This window comes from Squalius cephalus, assembly GCF_949319135.1.
Source record: "Squalius cephalus genome assembly, chromosome: 12".
Lineage (NCBI taxonomy): Eukaryota > Metazoa > Chordata > Actinopteri > Cypriniformes > Leuciscidae > Squalius > Squalius cephalus.
Window position 1 is genome coordinate 38979352 of NC_137133.1, and position 17665 is coordinate 38997016.

The 17665-nt window shown below is 41.5% G+C and overlaps 1 protein-coding gene across 4 annotated transcripts in view; it reads right to left on the minus strand.

The window, feature by feature from the left end:
* Positions 1 to 1219: 1219 nt before the first annotated feature.
* The window catches only part of entpd5b (ectonucleoside triphosphate diphosphohydrolase 5b), a 46319-nt gene continuing 29873 nt past the window's right edge, over positions 1220 to 17665 (minus strand). For all 4 annotated transcript variants that reach the window (XM_079887887.1, XM_079887890.1, XM_079887889.1 and 1 more), the window contains exons 11-14: positions 6114 to 6257; positions 5077 to 5133; positions 4841 to 4956; positions 1220 to 4767 (exon numbers count right to left, since the gene is read on the minus strand). In XM_079887887.1, the coding sequence (XP_079744013.1) occupies positions 4684 to 4767; positions 4841 to 4956; positions 5077 to 5133; positions 6114 to 6257 (401 nt within the window). In that variant the 3' untranslated portion in view covers positions 1220 to 4683. The remainder of the gene's footprint in view (positions 4768 to 4840; positions 4957 to 5076; positions 5134 to 6113; positions 6258 to 17665) is intronic.

The window sequence follows — 17665 nt, forward strand, 5'->3', positions numbered from 1 at the left end:
GAAACACTGTGTTAAAGCGCTGTATAAATGAAGGAGACTCGACTTGCACTATCAGCTTGCTGACGATCCTGGAATTTTGGACAAATGCATGCTATTCGCTGTGTATAAAACACACAATATGCTTCAAATGATTATTCATACATGTAAATATGCACGACTTTCACAACAATACAAGATGATGCAGCTGTTGTGGAAAACCTAATAAAGAACATCAGTCACAGCCGCAATCGTTCTCTCCTCCGCCATGCTGAACGTTTATGGCTCCGACTCTGGCATGGAAACTCAGACTAGGAATTTCCGACTTGGAATTTTTGACCAGGAATTTCCAACTAGGAATTTCCAACTTGGAACTTCTTGGAATTTCCATCTAGGAATTTCTGACTTGGAATTTTTGACTTGGAATTTCCAACTAGGAATTTCCGACTTGGAATTTTTGACCAGGAATTTCCAACTAGGAATTTCCAACTTGGAACTTCTTGGAATTTCCATCTAGGAATTTCTGACTTGGAATTTTTGACTTGGAATTTCCAACTAGGAATTTCCGACTTGGAATTTTTGACCAGGAATTTCCAACTAGGAATTTCCAACTTGGAACTTCTTGGAATTTCCATCTAGGAATTTCTGACTTGGAATTTTTGACTTGGAATTTCCAACTAGGAATTTCCGACTTGGAATTTTCGAGTAGGAAACTCATATTTATAATCATTCTGATAGCATGTGAAGGCAGCGTCACTGTGTATAAAACACACAATATGCTTCAAATGATTATTCATACATGTAAATATGCACGAATTTAACAACAATACAAGATGATGCAGCTGTTGTGGAAAACCTAATAAAGAACATCAGTCACAGCCGCAATCGTTCTCTCCTCCGCCATGCTGAACGTTTATGACTCGCCCAACTCAGAAACTCGGCAGTCAAAATGATCTCTGTGTTTCTCAGCAGTAAACACGACTAGGAACTAGGAAACTCGACTAGGAAACTAGTATTCATGATAATTCCGACAGCATGTGAAGGCAGCGTTAGTCTTGTGTAGTAAAATGTATACACGATGGATGTGACGTTCAGTGCCCGAGTTTTGGTTGTTTGTGGTTGACATTCAGTCATGAGATACAGGTCACTGTTACTTACCCAGTTTCTGTTTAGAATATGTTTGTATTTAAAGTGTTAAAGATAAAAATCTACACCATGACTAATAGAGACAAACATTCATAAGAACGTTGTAACATTTTTTAATTGAAAAAACAAACCAAAAAGAAATGCTCAGACATTAAAGACAGACTGATGCAAACATTACAACATTAGCTTGGTAATGTAAACAGAAAACTCCTGCGAGCCGTCAGCGCGTCTGCAAGACATCGCATCGCCAGAAGCAGACGTGTTCTGATCTCAATCACACATTAACCTTCAGTAAGATTAACATGAACTCCACATGATCTGATGACAATATGTTTTGCATAAAGAAAGAAACCGAAGCCTATTTTAAGACCATTAAACTTTTTAATAAATCCTAAACTTCTGGAAGTGGTTCATGGGTGGTTTTTAATGAATCCTGAACTTCTGGAAGTGGTTTATGGATGGTTTTTAATGAATGGAAGTGGTTCATGGGTGGTTTTTAATGAATCCTGAACTTCTGGAAGTGGTTTATGGGTGGTTTTTAATGAATGGAAGTGGTTCATGGGTGGTTTTTAATGAATCCTGAACTTCTGGAAGTGGTTTATGGATGGTTTTTAATGAATGGAAGTGGTTCATGGGTGGTTTTTAATGAATCCTGAACTTCTGGAAGTGGTTTATGGATGGTTTTTAATGAATGGAAGTGGTTCATTGGTGGTTTTTAATGAATCCTGAACTTCTGGAAGTGGTTTATGGGTGGTTTTTAATGAATGGAAGTGGTTCATTGGTGGTTTTTAATGAATCCTGAACTTCTGGAAGTGGATTATGGATGGTTTTTAATGAATCCTGAACTTCTGGAAGTGGTTTATGGGTGGTTTTTAATGAATCCTGAACTTCTGGAAGTGGTTCATGGGTGGTTTTTAATGAATGGAAGTGGTTCATGGGTGGTTTTTAATGAATCCTGAACTTCTGGAAGTGGTTCACGGGTGGTTTTTAATGAATCCTAAACTTCTGGAAGTGGTTCATGGGTGGTTTTTAATGAATCCTAAACTTCTGGAAGTGGTTCACGGGTGGTTTTTAATGAATCCTAAACTTCTGGAAGTGGTTCACGGGTGGTTTTTAATGAATCCTAAACTTCTGGAAGTGGTTCATGGGTGGTTTTTAATGAATCCTAAACTTCTGGAAGTGGTTCACGGGTGGTTTTTAATGAATCCTGAACTTCTGGAAGTGGTTCACGGATGGTTTTTAATGAATCCTAAACTTCTGGAAGTGGTTCATGGGTGGTTTTTAATGAATGGAAGTGGTTCACGGATGGTTTTTAATGAATCCTGAACTTCTGGAAGTGGTTCATGGGTGGTTTTTAATGAATCCTAAACTTCTGGAAGTGGTTCATGGGTGGTTTTTAATGAATGGAAGTGGTTCACGGATGGTTTTTAATGAATCCTGAACTTCTGGAAGTGGTTCACAGATGGTTTTTAATGAATCCTAAACTTCTGGAAGTGGTTCATGGGTGGTTTTTAATGAATGGAAGTGGTTCACGGATGGTTTTTAATGAATCCTGAACTTCTGGAAGTGGTTCACAGATGGTTTTTAATGAATCCTGAACTTCTGGAAGTGGTTCATGGGTGGTTTTTAATGAATGGAAGTGGTTCACGGATGGTTTTTAATGAATCCTGAACTTCTGGAAGTGGTTCACGGATGGTTTTTAATGAATCCTAAACTTCTGGAAGTGGTTCATGGGTGGTTTTTAATGAATGGAAGTGGTTCACGGATGGTTTTTAATGAATCCTGAACTTCTGGAAGTGGTTCACAGATGGTTTTTAATGAATCCTGAACTTCTGGAAGTGGTTCATGGGTGGTTTTTAATGAATCCTGAACTTCTGGAAGTGGTTCACGGATGGTTTTTAATGAATCCTATACTTCTGGAAGTGGTTCATGGGTGGTTTTTAATGAATGGAAGTGGTTCACGGATGGTTTTTAATGAATCCTGAACTTCTGGAAGTGGTTCACAGATGGTTTTTAATGGATCCTAAACTTCTGGAAGTGGTTCATGGGTGGTTTTTAATGAATGGAAGTGGTTCACGGATGGTTTTTAATGAATCCTGAACTTCTGGAAGTGGTTCATGGGTGGTTTTTAATGAATCCTGAACTTCTGGAAGTGGTTCACGGATGGTTTTTAATGAATCCTAAACTTCTGGAAGTGGTTCATGGGTGGTTTTTAATGAATCCTAAACTTCTGGAAGTGGTTCACGGGTGGTTTTTAATGAATCCTGAACTTCTGGAAGTGGTTCACGGATGGTTTTTAATGAATCCTAAACTTCTGGAAGTGGTTCATGGGTGGTTTTTAATGAATGGAAGTGGTTCACGGATGGTTTTTAATGAATCCTGAACTTCTGGAAGTGGTTCATGGGTGGTTTTTAATGAATGGAAGTGGTTCACGGATGGTTTTGAATGAATCCTAAACTTCTGGAAGTGGTTCATGGGTGGTTTTTAATGAATGGAAGTGGTTCACGGATGGTTTTTAATGAATCCTGAACTTCTGGAAGTGGTTCACGGATGGTTTTTAATGAATCCTAAACTTCTGGAAGTGGTTCATGGGTGGTTTTTAATGAATGGAAGTGGTTCACGGATGGTTTTTAATGAATCCTAAACTTCTGGAAGTGGTTCACAGATGGTTTTTAATGAATCCTGAACTTCTGGAAGTGGTTCATGGGTGGTTTTTAATGAATCCTGAACTTCTGGAAGTGGTTCACGGATGGTTTTTAATGAATCCTAAACTTCTGGAAGTGGTTCATGGGTGGTTTTTAATGAATGGAAGTGGTTCACGGATGGTTTTTAATGAATCCTGAACTTCTGGAAGTGGTTCACGGAAGGTTTTTAATGAATCCTAAACTTCTGGAAGTGGTTCATGGATGGTTTTTAATGAATCCTGAACTTCTGGAAGTGGTTCACGGAAGGTTTTTAATGAATCCTAAACTTCTGGAAGTGGTTCATGGATGGTTTTTAATGAATCCTGAACTTCTGGAAGTGGTTCATCTGTGGTTTTTAATGAATGGAAGTGGTTTATGGATGGTTTTTAATGAATCCTGAACTTCTGGAAGTGGTTCATGGATGGTTTTTAATGAATCCTGAACTTCTGGAAGTGGTTCATCTGTGGTTTTTAATGAATGGAAGTGGTTTATGGATGGTTTTTAATGAATCCTGAACTTCTGGAAGTGGTTCATGGATGGTTTTTAATGAATCCTAAACTTCTGAAAGTGGTTCATGGGTGGTTTTTAATGAATGGAAGTGGTTCACGGATGGTTTTTAATGAATCCTGAACTTCTGGAAGTGGTTCATGGGTGGTTTTTAATGAATGGAAGTGGTTTATGGATGGTTTTTAATGAATCCTAAACTTCTGAAAGTGGTTCATGGGTGGTTTTTAATGAATGGAAGTGGTTTATGGATGGTTTTTAATGAATCCTGAACTTCTGGAAGTGGTTCATCTGTGGTTTTTAATGAATGGAAGTGGTTTATGGATGGTTTTTAATGAATCCTGAACTTCTGGAAGTGGTTCACGGATGGTTTTTAATGAATCCTGAACTTCTGGAAGTGGTTGATGGCGGCACCCAAAGCCCAGCTGGTTTCCACGTTCCTCACCTTCTTGGTTAGCTGTGTAAACACAAGCATTGACGTTAACCATCTAACCTCGAGTAAATCAAACACGGCAGAAACACTAACGTACCTGCAGAACGGTGCTTTCTTTAAAACCAAAGCCATCTTTCAGCAGACAGATGATGTATGTGAGATCCATACAGAGGAACTCATTGAGTTGACTGCGCTTCGACGGTCGGTTACACACTGCAACAAGTGAGTTCATTTTTCAGTTGTATAATATTGACATTGTACATTGCACATATATGTCAACATGATCAAATATAAGATGAGAACATGTAAATAAAGATTAAACGTAAATCTCACCCTCTTTCGCTCGTTTCCTAAAGTCTCGGATCTTCACGGCTCCTCCTCTGGTATCATCTGAGATTCATCATCAGCAAAAACAAACAAAAAGCAGAAACAGTTAAAGTGAGACATATATTAAATAAGTGCTTAATTAATGTTGTGTTGTGTTGAGGATTTACTTTTTCCTTGAAGACATTGGACAAACTTACTGACAATAATTTTCTTAATCAATTTTTTTGTTGTTTTTAATCACTTTTGTCATTTTTTGTGTGTTTTTTCCCACCTTGCTACACTTGCGGTGTTCCGGGTCAAAAATGACCCGCCTTTTAAAAATGTCTTGTAAATCTCTGGTTATGCTAATTTATCACCAAATATTGGATTTATATTTTTTTATCAACTTGTTATCTTTCAGTTAGCACAGGTTTTGTATTTCTTTTACGGATCTGATTGATCGTAGGCCTCATGGATCTGAGTTTATGCAGCTGTTTTTTTAGGTGAAAAAACTTTATTAAACTCCAAAAAACTGCATAAACTCAGATCCATGAGGCCTACAATCAATCAGATCCATAACAGAAATACAAAACCTGTGCTAACTGAAAGAAAACGATAAAAAGATGAAATCCAATATTTGGCGAGAACATAGCATAACGAGATTTACAAGACATTTTTAAAAGGCGGGTCATTTTTGACCCGGAACACTAAATTAGGTAAAGGATTTTAAGTACTGTGGGTGGAAATAAAAAAGCAGAATCAAAAAGCTTATCATCATTTTACTCATTCTTTATTTTACCAGGTTAAAATCTCTTTTATATGAGTGTCCTGGCCAAGTCAGCAGCGTTAATAACACAGACATACAAATACACATCAAAACACAATCAAGAATCACAACAGCAATTCACCAAAGGATAAAACACATAATCCGTTAAAAGTAACTTAAAAGATTATTGACTATCAAATAATATAGCCAGGTACTTAGGAACTTGCACAACACACAGGTACACAAGGTACGCAACACATTTTATGTTTGTTCCTTTGGAAGATATTGATGGTCTTACCGATGAGTCCGGCTTCGACAGCGTGATCGAAGTAATACGAGAAGGCGTAGAAGCTGGCGCTGTCCTTCAGCTCGAGAGGCTGTTTAATGAAGCCCTTCACCACCTTCAGCATCTCCTGGTAACACGTCCTGAAGCCCCGCACACCTGAACAACACAACACATCAACACATCAACACCTGAACAACACCTGAAGAACACAACAACACCACAACACCTGAACAACACAACACATCAACACCTGAACAACACCTGAAGAACACAACAACACCACAACACCTGAACAACACCACAACACCTGAACACCTGAAGAACACCTGAAGAACACCACAACACCTGAAGAACACAACACCACCTGAAGAACACAACAACACAACACATCAACACCAGAACACCTGAACAACACCACAACACCTGAACACCAAAACACCTGAATAACACAACACATGAACACCAGAACACCTGAACAACACCACAACACCTGAACACCACAACACCTGAAGAACACAACACATGAACACCAGAACACCTGAACAACACCACAACACCTGAACACCAGAACACCTGAAGAACACAACACATGTACACCAGAACACCAGAACACCTGAAGAACACAACAACACATGAACACCAGAACACCTGAACACCAGAACACCTGAAGAACACAACACATGTACACCAGAACACCAGAACACCTGAAGAACACAACAACACATGAACACCAGAACACATGAAGAACACTACAACACCTGAACACCAGAACACATGAACACCACAACACCTGAAGAACACAACACATGAACACCAGAACACCACAACACCTGAACACCAGAACACCTGAAGAACACAACACATGTACACCAGAACACCTGAAGAACACAACAACACATGAACACCAGAACACATGAACACCAGAACACATGAAGAACACTACAACACCTGAACACCAGAACACATGAACACCAGAACATATGAACACCAGAACACATGAAGAATACTACAACACCTGAACACCACAACACATGAACACCAGAACACCTGAAGAACACAACAACACATGAACACCAGAACACATGAAGAACACTACAACACCTGAACACCACAACACCTGAACACCACAACACCTGAAGAACACAACACATGAACACCAGAACACCACAACACCTGAAGAACACAACACATGAACACCACAACACCACAACACCTGAACACCAGAACACCTGAAGAACACAACACATGTACACCAGAACACCAGAACACCTGAAGAACACAACACATGCACACCAGAACACATGAAGAACACTACAACACCTGAACACCAGAACACATGAACACCACAACACATGAAGAACACTACAACACCTGAACACCAGAACATATGAACACCACAACACCTGAACACCACAACACATGAACACCACAACACATGAACACCACAACACATGAAGAACACTACAACACCTGAACACCAGAACATATGAACACCAGAACACATGAACACCACAACACATGAACACCAGAACACCTGAAGAACACAACAACACATGAACACCAGAACACCTGAAGAACACAACAACACATGAACACCAGAACACCAGAACATATGAACACCAGAACACATGAACACCACAACACATGAACACCAGAACATATGAACACCAGAACACATGAAGAACACTACAACCTCTGAACATCACAACACAAGAACACCAGAACATATGAACACCAGAACACATGAACACCACAACCTCTGAACATCACAACACATGAACACCAGAACATATGAACACCAGAACACATGAAGAACACTACAACATCTGAACACCACAACACATGAATAACACTACAACACCTGAACACCAGAACATATGAACACCAGAACACATGAACACCAGAACATATGAACACCAGAACACATGAAGAATACTACAACACCTGAACACCACAACACATGAACACCAGAACACCTGAAGAACACAACACATGAACACCAGAACACATGAAGAACACTACAACACCTGAACACCAGAACATATGAACACCAGAACACATGAACACCAGAACATATGAACACCAGAACATATGAACACCAGAACACCTGAACACCAGAACATATGAACACCACAACACATGAACACCAGAACATATGAACACCAGAACACATGAAGAATACTACAACACCTGACCACCACAACACATGAACACCAGAACACCTGAAGAACACAACAACACATGAACACCAGAACACATGAAGAACACTACAACACCTGAACACCAGAACATATGAATGAACACCAGAACACGTGAACACCACAACACATGAACACCACAACACACATGAACATTAGAACACGTGAACACGTGAACACCAGAACACATGAACACCAGAACATATGAACACCAGAACACATGAACACCACAACACATGAAGAACACTACAACACATGAACACCACAACACCTGAACACCAGAACACATGAACACCAGAACACATGAACACCACAACACATGAAGAACACTACAACACCTGAACACCACAACACATGAACACCAGAACACATGAACACCAGAACACCTGAACACCACAACACATGAAGAACACAACACATGAACACCAGAACACCTGAACACGTGAACACCAGAACACATGAACACCAGAACACATGAACACCACAACACATGAACACTACAACACCTGAACACCACAACACATGAACACCACAACACATGAAGAACACAACACATGAACACCACAACACATGAACACCACAACACATGAACACTACAACACCTGAACACCACAACACATGAACACTACAACACCTGAAGAACACAACACATGAACACCAGAACATGTGAACACCACAACACATGAAGAACACTACAACACCTGAACACCACAACACATGAACACCAGAACACATGAACACCAGAACACCTGAACACCACAACACATGAAGAACACAACACATGAACACCAGAACACTTGAACACGTGAACACCAGAACACATGAACACCAGAACACATGAACACCACAACACATGAACACTACAACACCTGAACACCACAACACATGAACACCACAACACATGAAGAACACAACACATGAACACCACAACACATGAACACCACAACACATGAAGAACACAACACATGAACACCAGAACATGTGAACACCAGAACACATGAACACCAGAACATATGAACACCAGAACACATGAACACCACAACGCATGAAGAACACTACAACACCTAAACACCACAACACATGAACACCAGAACACATGAACACCACAACACATGAAGAACACAACACATGAACACCAGAACACATGAACACCACAACACATGAAGAACACAACACATGAACACCAGAACACATGAACACCACAACACATGAACACCACAACACATGAACACCAGAACACGTGAACACCACAACACATGAACACCACAACACATGAACACCAGAACACATGAACACCCAGAACACGTGAACACCAGAACACGTGAACACCACAACACATGAACACCAGAACACATGAACACCACATCACATGAAGAACACTACAACACGTGAACACCAGAACACGTGAACACCACAACACATGAACACCAGAACACATGAACATCACAACACATGAACACCACAACACATGAACACCACAACACATGAACACCAGAACACATGAACACCACAACACATGAACACCCAGAACACGTGAACACCAGAACACGTGAACACCACAGCACATGAACACCAGAACACATGAACACCACAACACATGAAGAACACCACAACACGTGAACACCAGAACACATGAAGAACACTACAACACCTGAACACCAGAACATATGAATGAACACCAGAACACGTGAACACCACAACACATGAACACCACAACACACATGAACATTAGAACACGTGAACACGTGAACACCAGAACACATGAACACCAGAACATATGAACACCAGAACACATGAACACCACAACACATGAAGAACACTACAACACATGAACACCACAACACCTGAACACCAGAACACATGAACACCAGAACACATGAACACCACAACACATGAAGAACACTACAACACCTGAACACCACAACACATGAACACCAGAACACATGAACACCAGAACACCTGAACACCACAACACATGAAGAACACAACACATGAACACCAGAACACCTGAACACGTGAACACCAGAACACATGAACACCAGAACACATGAACACCACAACACATGAACACTACAACACCTGAACACCACAACACATGAACACCACAACACATGAAGAACACAACACATGAACACCACAACACATGAACACCACAACACATGAACACTACAACACCTGAACACCACAACACATGAACACTACAACACCTGAAGAACACAACACATGAACACCAGAACATGTGAACACCACAACACATGAAGAACACTACAACACCTGAACACCACAACACATGAACACCAGAACACATGAACACCAGAACACCTGAACACCACAACACATGAAGAACACAACACATGAACACCAGAACACTTGAACACGTGAACACCAGAACACATGAACACCAGAACACATGAACACCACAACACATGAACACTACAACACCTGAACACCACAACACATGAACACCACAACACATGAAGAACACAACACATGAACACCACAACACATGAACACCACAACACATGAAGAACACAACACATGAACACCAGAACATGTGAACACCAGAACACATGAACACCAGAACATATGAACACCAGAACACATGAACACCACAACGCATGAAGAACACTACAACACCTAAACACCACAACACATGAACACCAGAACACATGAACACCACAACACATGAAGAACACAACACATGAACACCAGAACACATGAACACCACAACACATGAAGAACACAACACATGAACACCAGAACACATGAACACCACAACACATGAACACCACAACACATGAACACCAGAACACGTGAACACCACAACACATGAACACCACAACACATGAACACCAGAACACATGAACACCCAGAACACGTGAACACCAGAACACGTGAACACCACAACACATGAACACCAGAACACATGAACACCACATCACATGAAGAACACTACAACACGTGAACACCAGAACACGTGAACACCACAACACATGAACACCAGAACACATGAACATCACAACACATGAACACCACAACACATGAACACCACAACACATGAACACCAGAACACATGAACACCACAACACATGAACACCCAGAACACGTGAACACCAGAACACGTGAACACCACAGCACATGAACACCAGAACACATGAACACCACAACACATGAAGAACACCACAACACGTGAACACCAGAACACGTGAACACCACAACACATGAACACCACAACACATGAAGAACACAACACATGAACACCAGAACACATGAACACCACAACACATGAAGAACACAACACATGAACACCAGAACACATGAACACCACAACACATGAACACCACAACACATGAACACCAGAACACGTGAACACCACAACACATGAACACCACAACACATGAAGAACACAACACATGAACACCACAACACATGAACACCACAACACATGAACACCAGAACACCACAACACATGAACATCACAGCACATGAAGAACTCTACAACACAGGAACATCACAACACATGAACATCACAACACATGAACACCAGAACACCACAACACATGAACACCAGAACATATGAACACCACAACACATGAGGAACACAACACATGAACACCAGAACACCTGAACACGTGAACACCAGAACACATGAACACCAGAACACATGAACACCACAACACATGAACACTACAACACCTGAACACCACAACACATGAACACCACAACACATGAAGAACACAACACATGAACACCACAACACATGAACACCACAACACATGAACACCAGAACATGTGAACACCAGAACACATGAACACCAGAACATATGAACACCAGAACACATGAACACCACAACGCATGAAGAACACTACAACACCTGAACACCACAACACATGAACACCAGAACACATGAACACCACAACACATGAAGAACACAACACATGAACACCAGAACACATGAACACCACAACACATGAAGAACACAACACATGAACACCAGAACACATGAACACAACAACACATGAACACCACAACACATGAACACCAGAACACGTGAACACCACAACACATGAACACCACAACACATGAACACCAGAACACATGAACACCCAGAACACGTGAACACCAGAACACGTGAACACCACAACACATGAACACCAGAACACATGAACACCACAACACATGAAGGACACTACAACACGTGAACACCAGAACACGTGAACACCACAACACATGAACACCAGAACACATGAACATCACAACACATGAACACCACAACACATGAACACCACAACACATGAACACCAGAACACATGAACACCACAACACATGAACACCCAGAACACGTGAACACCAGAACACGTGAACACCACAACACATGAACACCACAACACATGAACACCAGAACACATGAACACCACAACACATGAACACCAGAACACATGAACACCACAACACATGAACACCACAACACATGAAGAACACAACACATGAACACCACAACACATGAACATCACAACACATGAAGAACACAACACATGAACACCACAACACATGAACACCAGAACACATGAACACCACAACACATGAAGAACACAACACATGAACACCACAACACATGAACACCAGAACACCTGAACACCACAACACATGAAGAACACAACACATGAACACCACAACACATGAACACCACAACACATGAACACTACAACACCTGAACACCACAACACATGAACACCACAACACATGAACACCACAACACATGAACACTACAACACCTGAACACCACAACACATGAACACCACAACACATGAAGAACACAACACATGAACACCAGAACATGTGAACACCACAACACATGAAGAACACTACAACACCTGAACACCACAACACATGAACACCAGAACACATGAACACCAGAACACCTGAACACCACAACACATGAAGAACACAACACATGAACACCAGAACACGTGAACACCAGAACACATGAACACCACAACACATGAACACTACAACACCTGAACACCACAACACATGAACACCACAACACATGAAGAACACAACACATGAACACCACAACACATGAACACCACAACACATGAAGAACACAACACATGAACACCAGAACATGTGAACACCAGAACACATGAACACCACAACACATGAAGAACACAACACATGAACACCAGAACACATGAACACCACAACACATGAACACCAGAACACGTGAACACCACAACACATGAACACCAGAACACCTGAACACCAGAACACGTGAACACCACAACACATGAACACCAGAACACATGAACACCACAACACATGAACACCAGAACACATGAACACCACAACACATGAACACCAGAACACGTGAACACCACAACACATGAACACCACAACACATGAACACCTGAACACATGAACACCCAGAACACGTGAACACCAGAACACGTGAACACCACAACACGTGAACACCAGAACACATGAACACCACAACACATGAAGAACACTACAACACGTGAACACCAGAACACGTGAACACCACAACACGTGAACACCAGAACACATGAACATCACAACACATGAACACCACAACACATGAACACCACAACACATGAACACCAGAACACATGAACACCACAACACATGAACACCCAGAACACGTGAACACCAGAACACATGAACACCAGAACACATGAAGAACACAACACATGAACACCAGAACACATGAACACCACAACACATGAAGAACACAACACATGAACACCAGAACACATGAACACCACAACACATGAACACCAGAACACGTGAACACCACAACACATGAACACCACAACACATGAACACCAGAACACATGAACACCCAGAACACGTGAACACCAGAACACGTGAACACCACAACACGTGAACACCAGAACACATGAACACCACAACACATGAAGAACACTACAACACGTGAACACCAGAACACGTGAACACCAGAACACGTGAACACCAGAACACATGAACATCACAACACATGAACACCACAACACATGAACACCACAACACATGAACACCAGAACACATGAACACCACAACACATGAACACCCAGAACACGTGAACACCAGAACACGTGAACACCACAGCACATGAACACCAGAACACATGAACACCACAACACATGAAGAACACCACAACACGTGAACACCAGAACACGTGAACACCACAACACATGAACACCAGAACACATGAACATCACAACACATGAACACCACAACACATGAACACCACAACACATGAACACCACAACACATGAAGAACACAACACATGAACACCACAACACATGAACATCACAACACATGAAGAACACAACACATGAACACCAGAACACCACAACACATGAACATCACAACACATGAAGAACACTACAACACAGGAACACCACAACACATGAACATCACAACACATGAAGAACACAACACATGAACACCAGAACACATGAAGAACACAACACATGAACACCAGAACACCTGAACACGTGAACACCAGAACACATGAACACCAGAACACATGAACACCACAACACATGAACACCACAACACCTGAACACCACAACACATGAACACCACAACACATGAAGAACACAACACATGAACACCACAACACATGAACAGCACAACACATGAACAACACAACACATGAACACCAGAACATATGAACACCACAACACATGAAGAACACTACAACACATGAACACCAGAACACCACAACACATGAACACCAGAACATATGAACACCACAACAACACATGAACACCAGAACACCACAACACATGAACACCAGAACATATGAACACCACAACACATGAAGAACACTACAACATATGAACACTACAACACCTGAACACCACAACACATGAACACCAGAACACATGAACACTACAACACCTGAACACCACAACACATGAACACCACAACACATGAAGAACACAACACATGAACACCAGAACACATGAACACCACAACACCTGAACACCACAACACATGAACACCAGAACACATGAACACCAGAACACATGAACACCAGAACACATGAATACCACAACACATGAAGAACACTACAACACCTGAACACCACAACACATGAACACCACAACACATGAACACCACAACACATGAACACCACAACACATGAACACCACAACACATGAAGAACACTATAACACCTGAACACCACAACACATGAACACCACAACACATGAACACCACAACACATGAACACCAGAACACATGAACACCAGAACACATGAACACCAGAACACGTGAACACCACAACACATGAAGAACACTACAACACATGAACACCACAACACATGAAGAACACTACAACACATGAACACCACAACACATGAACATCACAACACATGAAGAACACAACACATGAACACCACAACACATGAACATCACAACACATGAAGAACACAACACATGAACACCAGAACACCAGAACACATGAACACCAGAACATATGAACACCACAACACATGAAGAACACTACAACACCTGAACACCACAACACATGAACACCAGAACACATGAACACAGAACACATGAACACCAGAACACCACAACACATGAACACCAGAACATATGAACACCACAACACATGAACACTACAACACCTGAACACCACAACACATGAACACCAGAACACATGAACACCACAACACATGAACACCACAACACATGAACACCAGAACACGTGAACACCACAACACATGAACACCAGAACACATGAACACCACAACACATGAACACCACAACACATGAACACCAGAACACGTGAACACCACAACACATGAACACCACAACACATGAACACCACAACACATGAAGAACACTACAACACCTGAACACCACAACACATGAACACCAGAACACATGAACACCACAACACATGAACACCACAACACATGAACACCAGAACACGTGAACACCACAACACATGAACACCAGAACACATGAACACCACAACACATGAACACCACAACACATGAACACCAGAACACGTGAACACCACAACACATGAACACCAGAACACATGAACACCACAACACATGAAGAACACTACAACACCTGAACACCACAACACATGAACACCACAACACATGAACACCAGAACACATGAACACCAGAACACATGAAGAACACTACAACACCTGAACACCACAACACATGAACACCAGAACACATAAACACAGAACACATGAACACCAGAACACCTGAACATCACAACACATGAAGAACATGACACATGAACACCAGAACATATGAACACCAGAACACATGAACACCAGAACACATAAACACAGAACACCTGAACACCAGAACACCTGAACATCACAACACATGAAGAACACAACACATGAACACCAGAACACATGAACACCAGAACACATGAACACCAGAACACATTAACACCACAACACATGAACACCAGAACACATGAACACCAGAACACATGAACACCAGAACACATGAACACCAGAACACATGAACACCACAACACATGAACACCAGAACACATGAACACCAGAACACATTAACACCACAACACATGAACACCACAACACATGAACACCACAACACATGAACACCAGAACACATGAACACCAGAACACATGAAGAACACTACAACACCTGAACACCACAACACATGAACACCAGAACACATGAACACCAGAACACATGAACACCACAACACATGAACACCAGAACACATGAACACCAGAACACATGAAGAACACTACAACACCTGAACACCACAACACATGAACACCAGAACACATGAACACCAGAACATATGAACACCACAACACATGAAGAACACTACAACACCTGAACACCAGAACACATGAACACCAGAACACATAAACACAGAACACATGAACACCAGAACACCTGAACACCTGAACATCACAACACATGAAGAACACAACACATGAACACCAGAACATATGAACACCAGAACACATGAACACCAGAACACATAAACACAGAACACATGAACACCAGAACACCTGAACATCACAACACATGAAGAACACAACACATGAACACCAGAACACATGAACACCAGAACACATGAACACCAGAACACATGAAGAACACTACAACACCTGAACACCACAACACATGAACACCAGAACACATGAACACCACAACACATGAAGAACACTACAACACCTGAACACCAGAACACATGAACACCAGAACACCTGAACATCACAACACATGAAGAACACAACACATGAACACCAGAACATATGAACACCAGAACACATGAACACCAGAACACATAAACACATGAACACCAGAACAC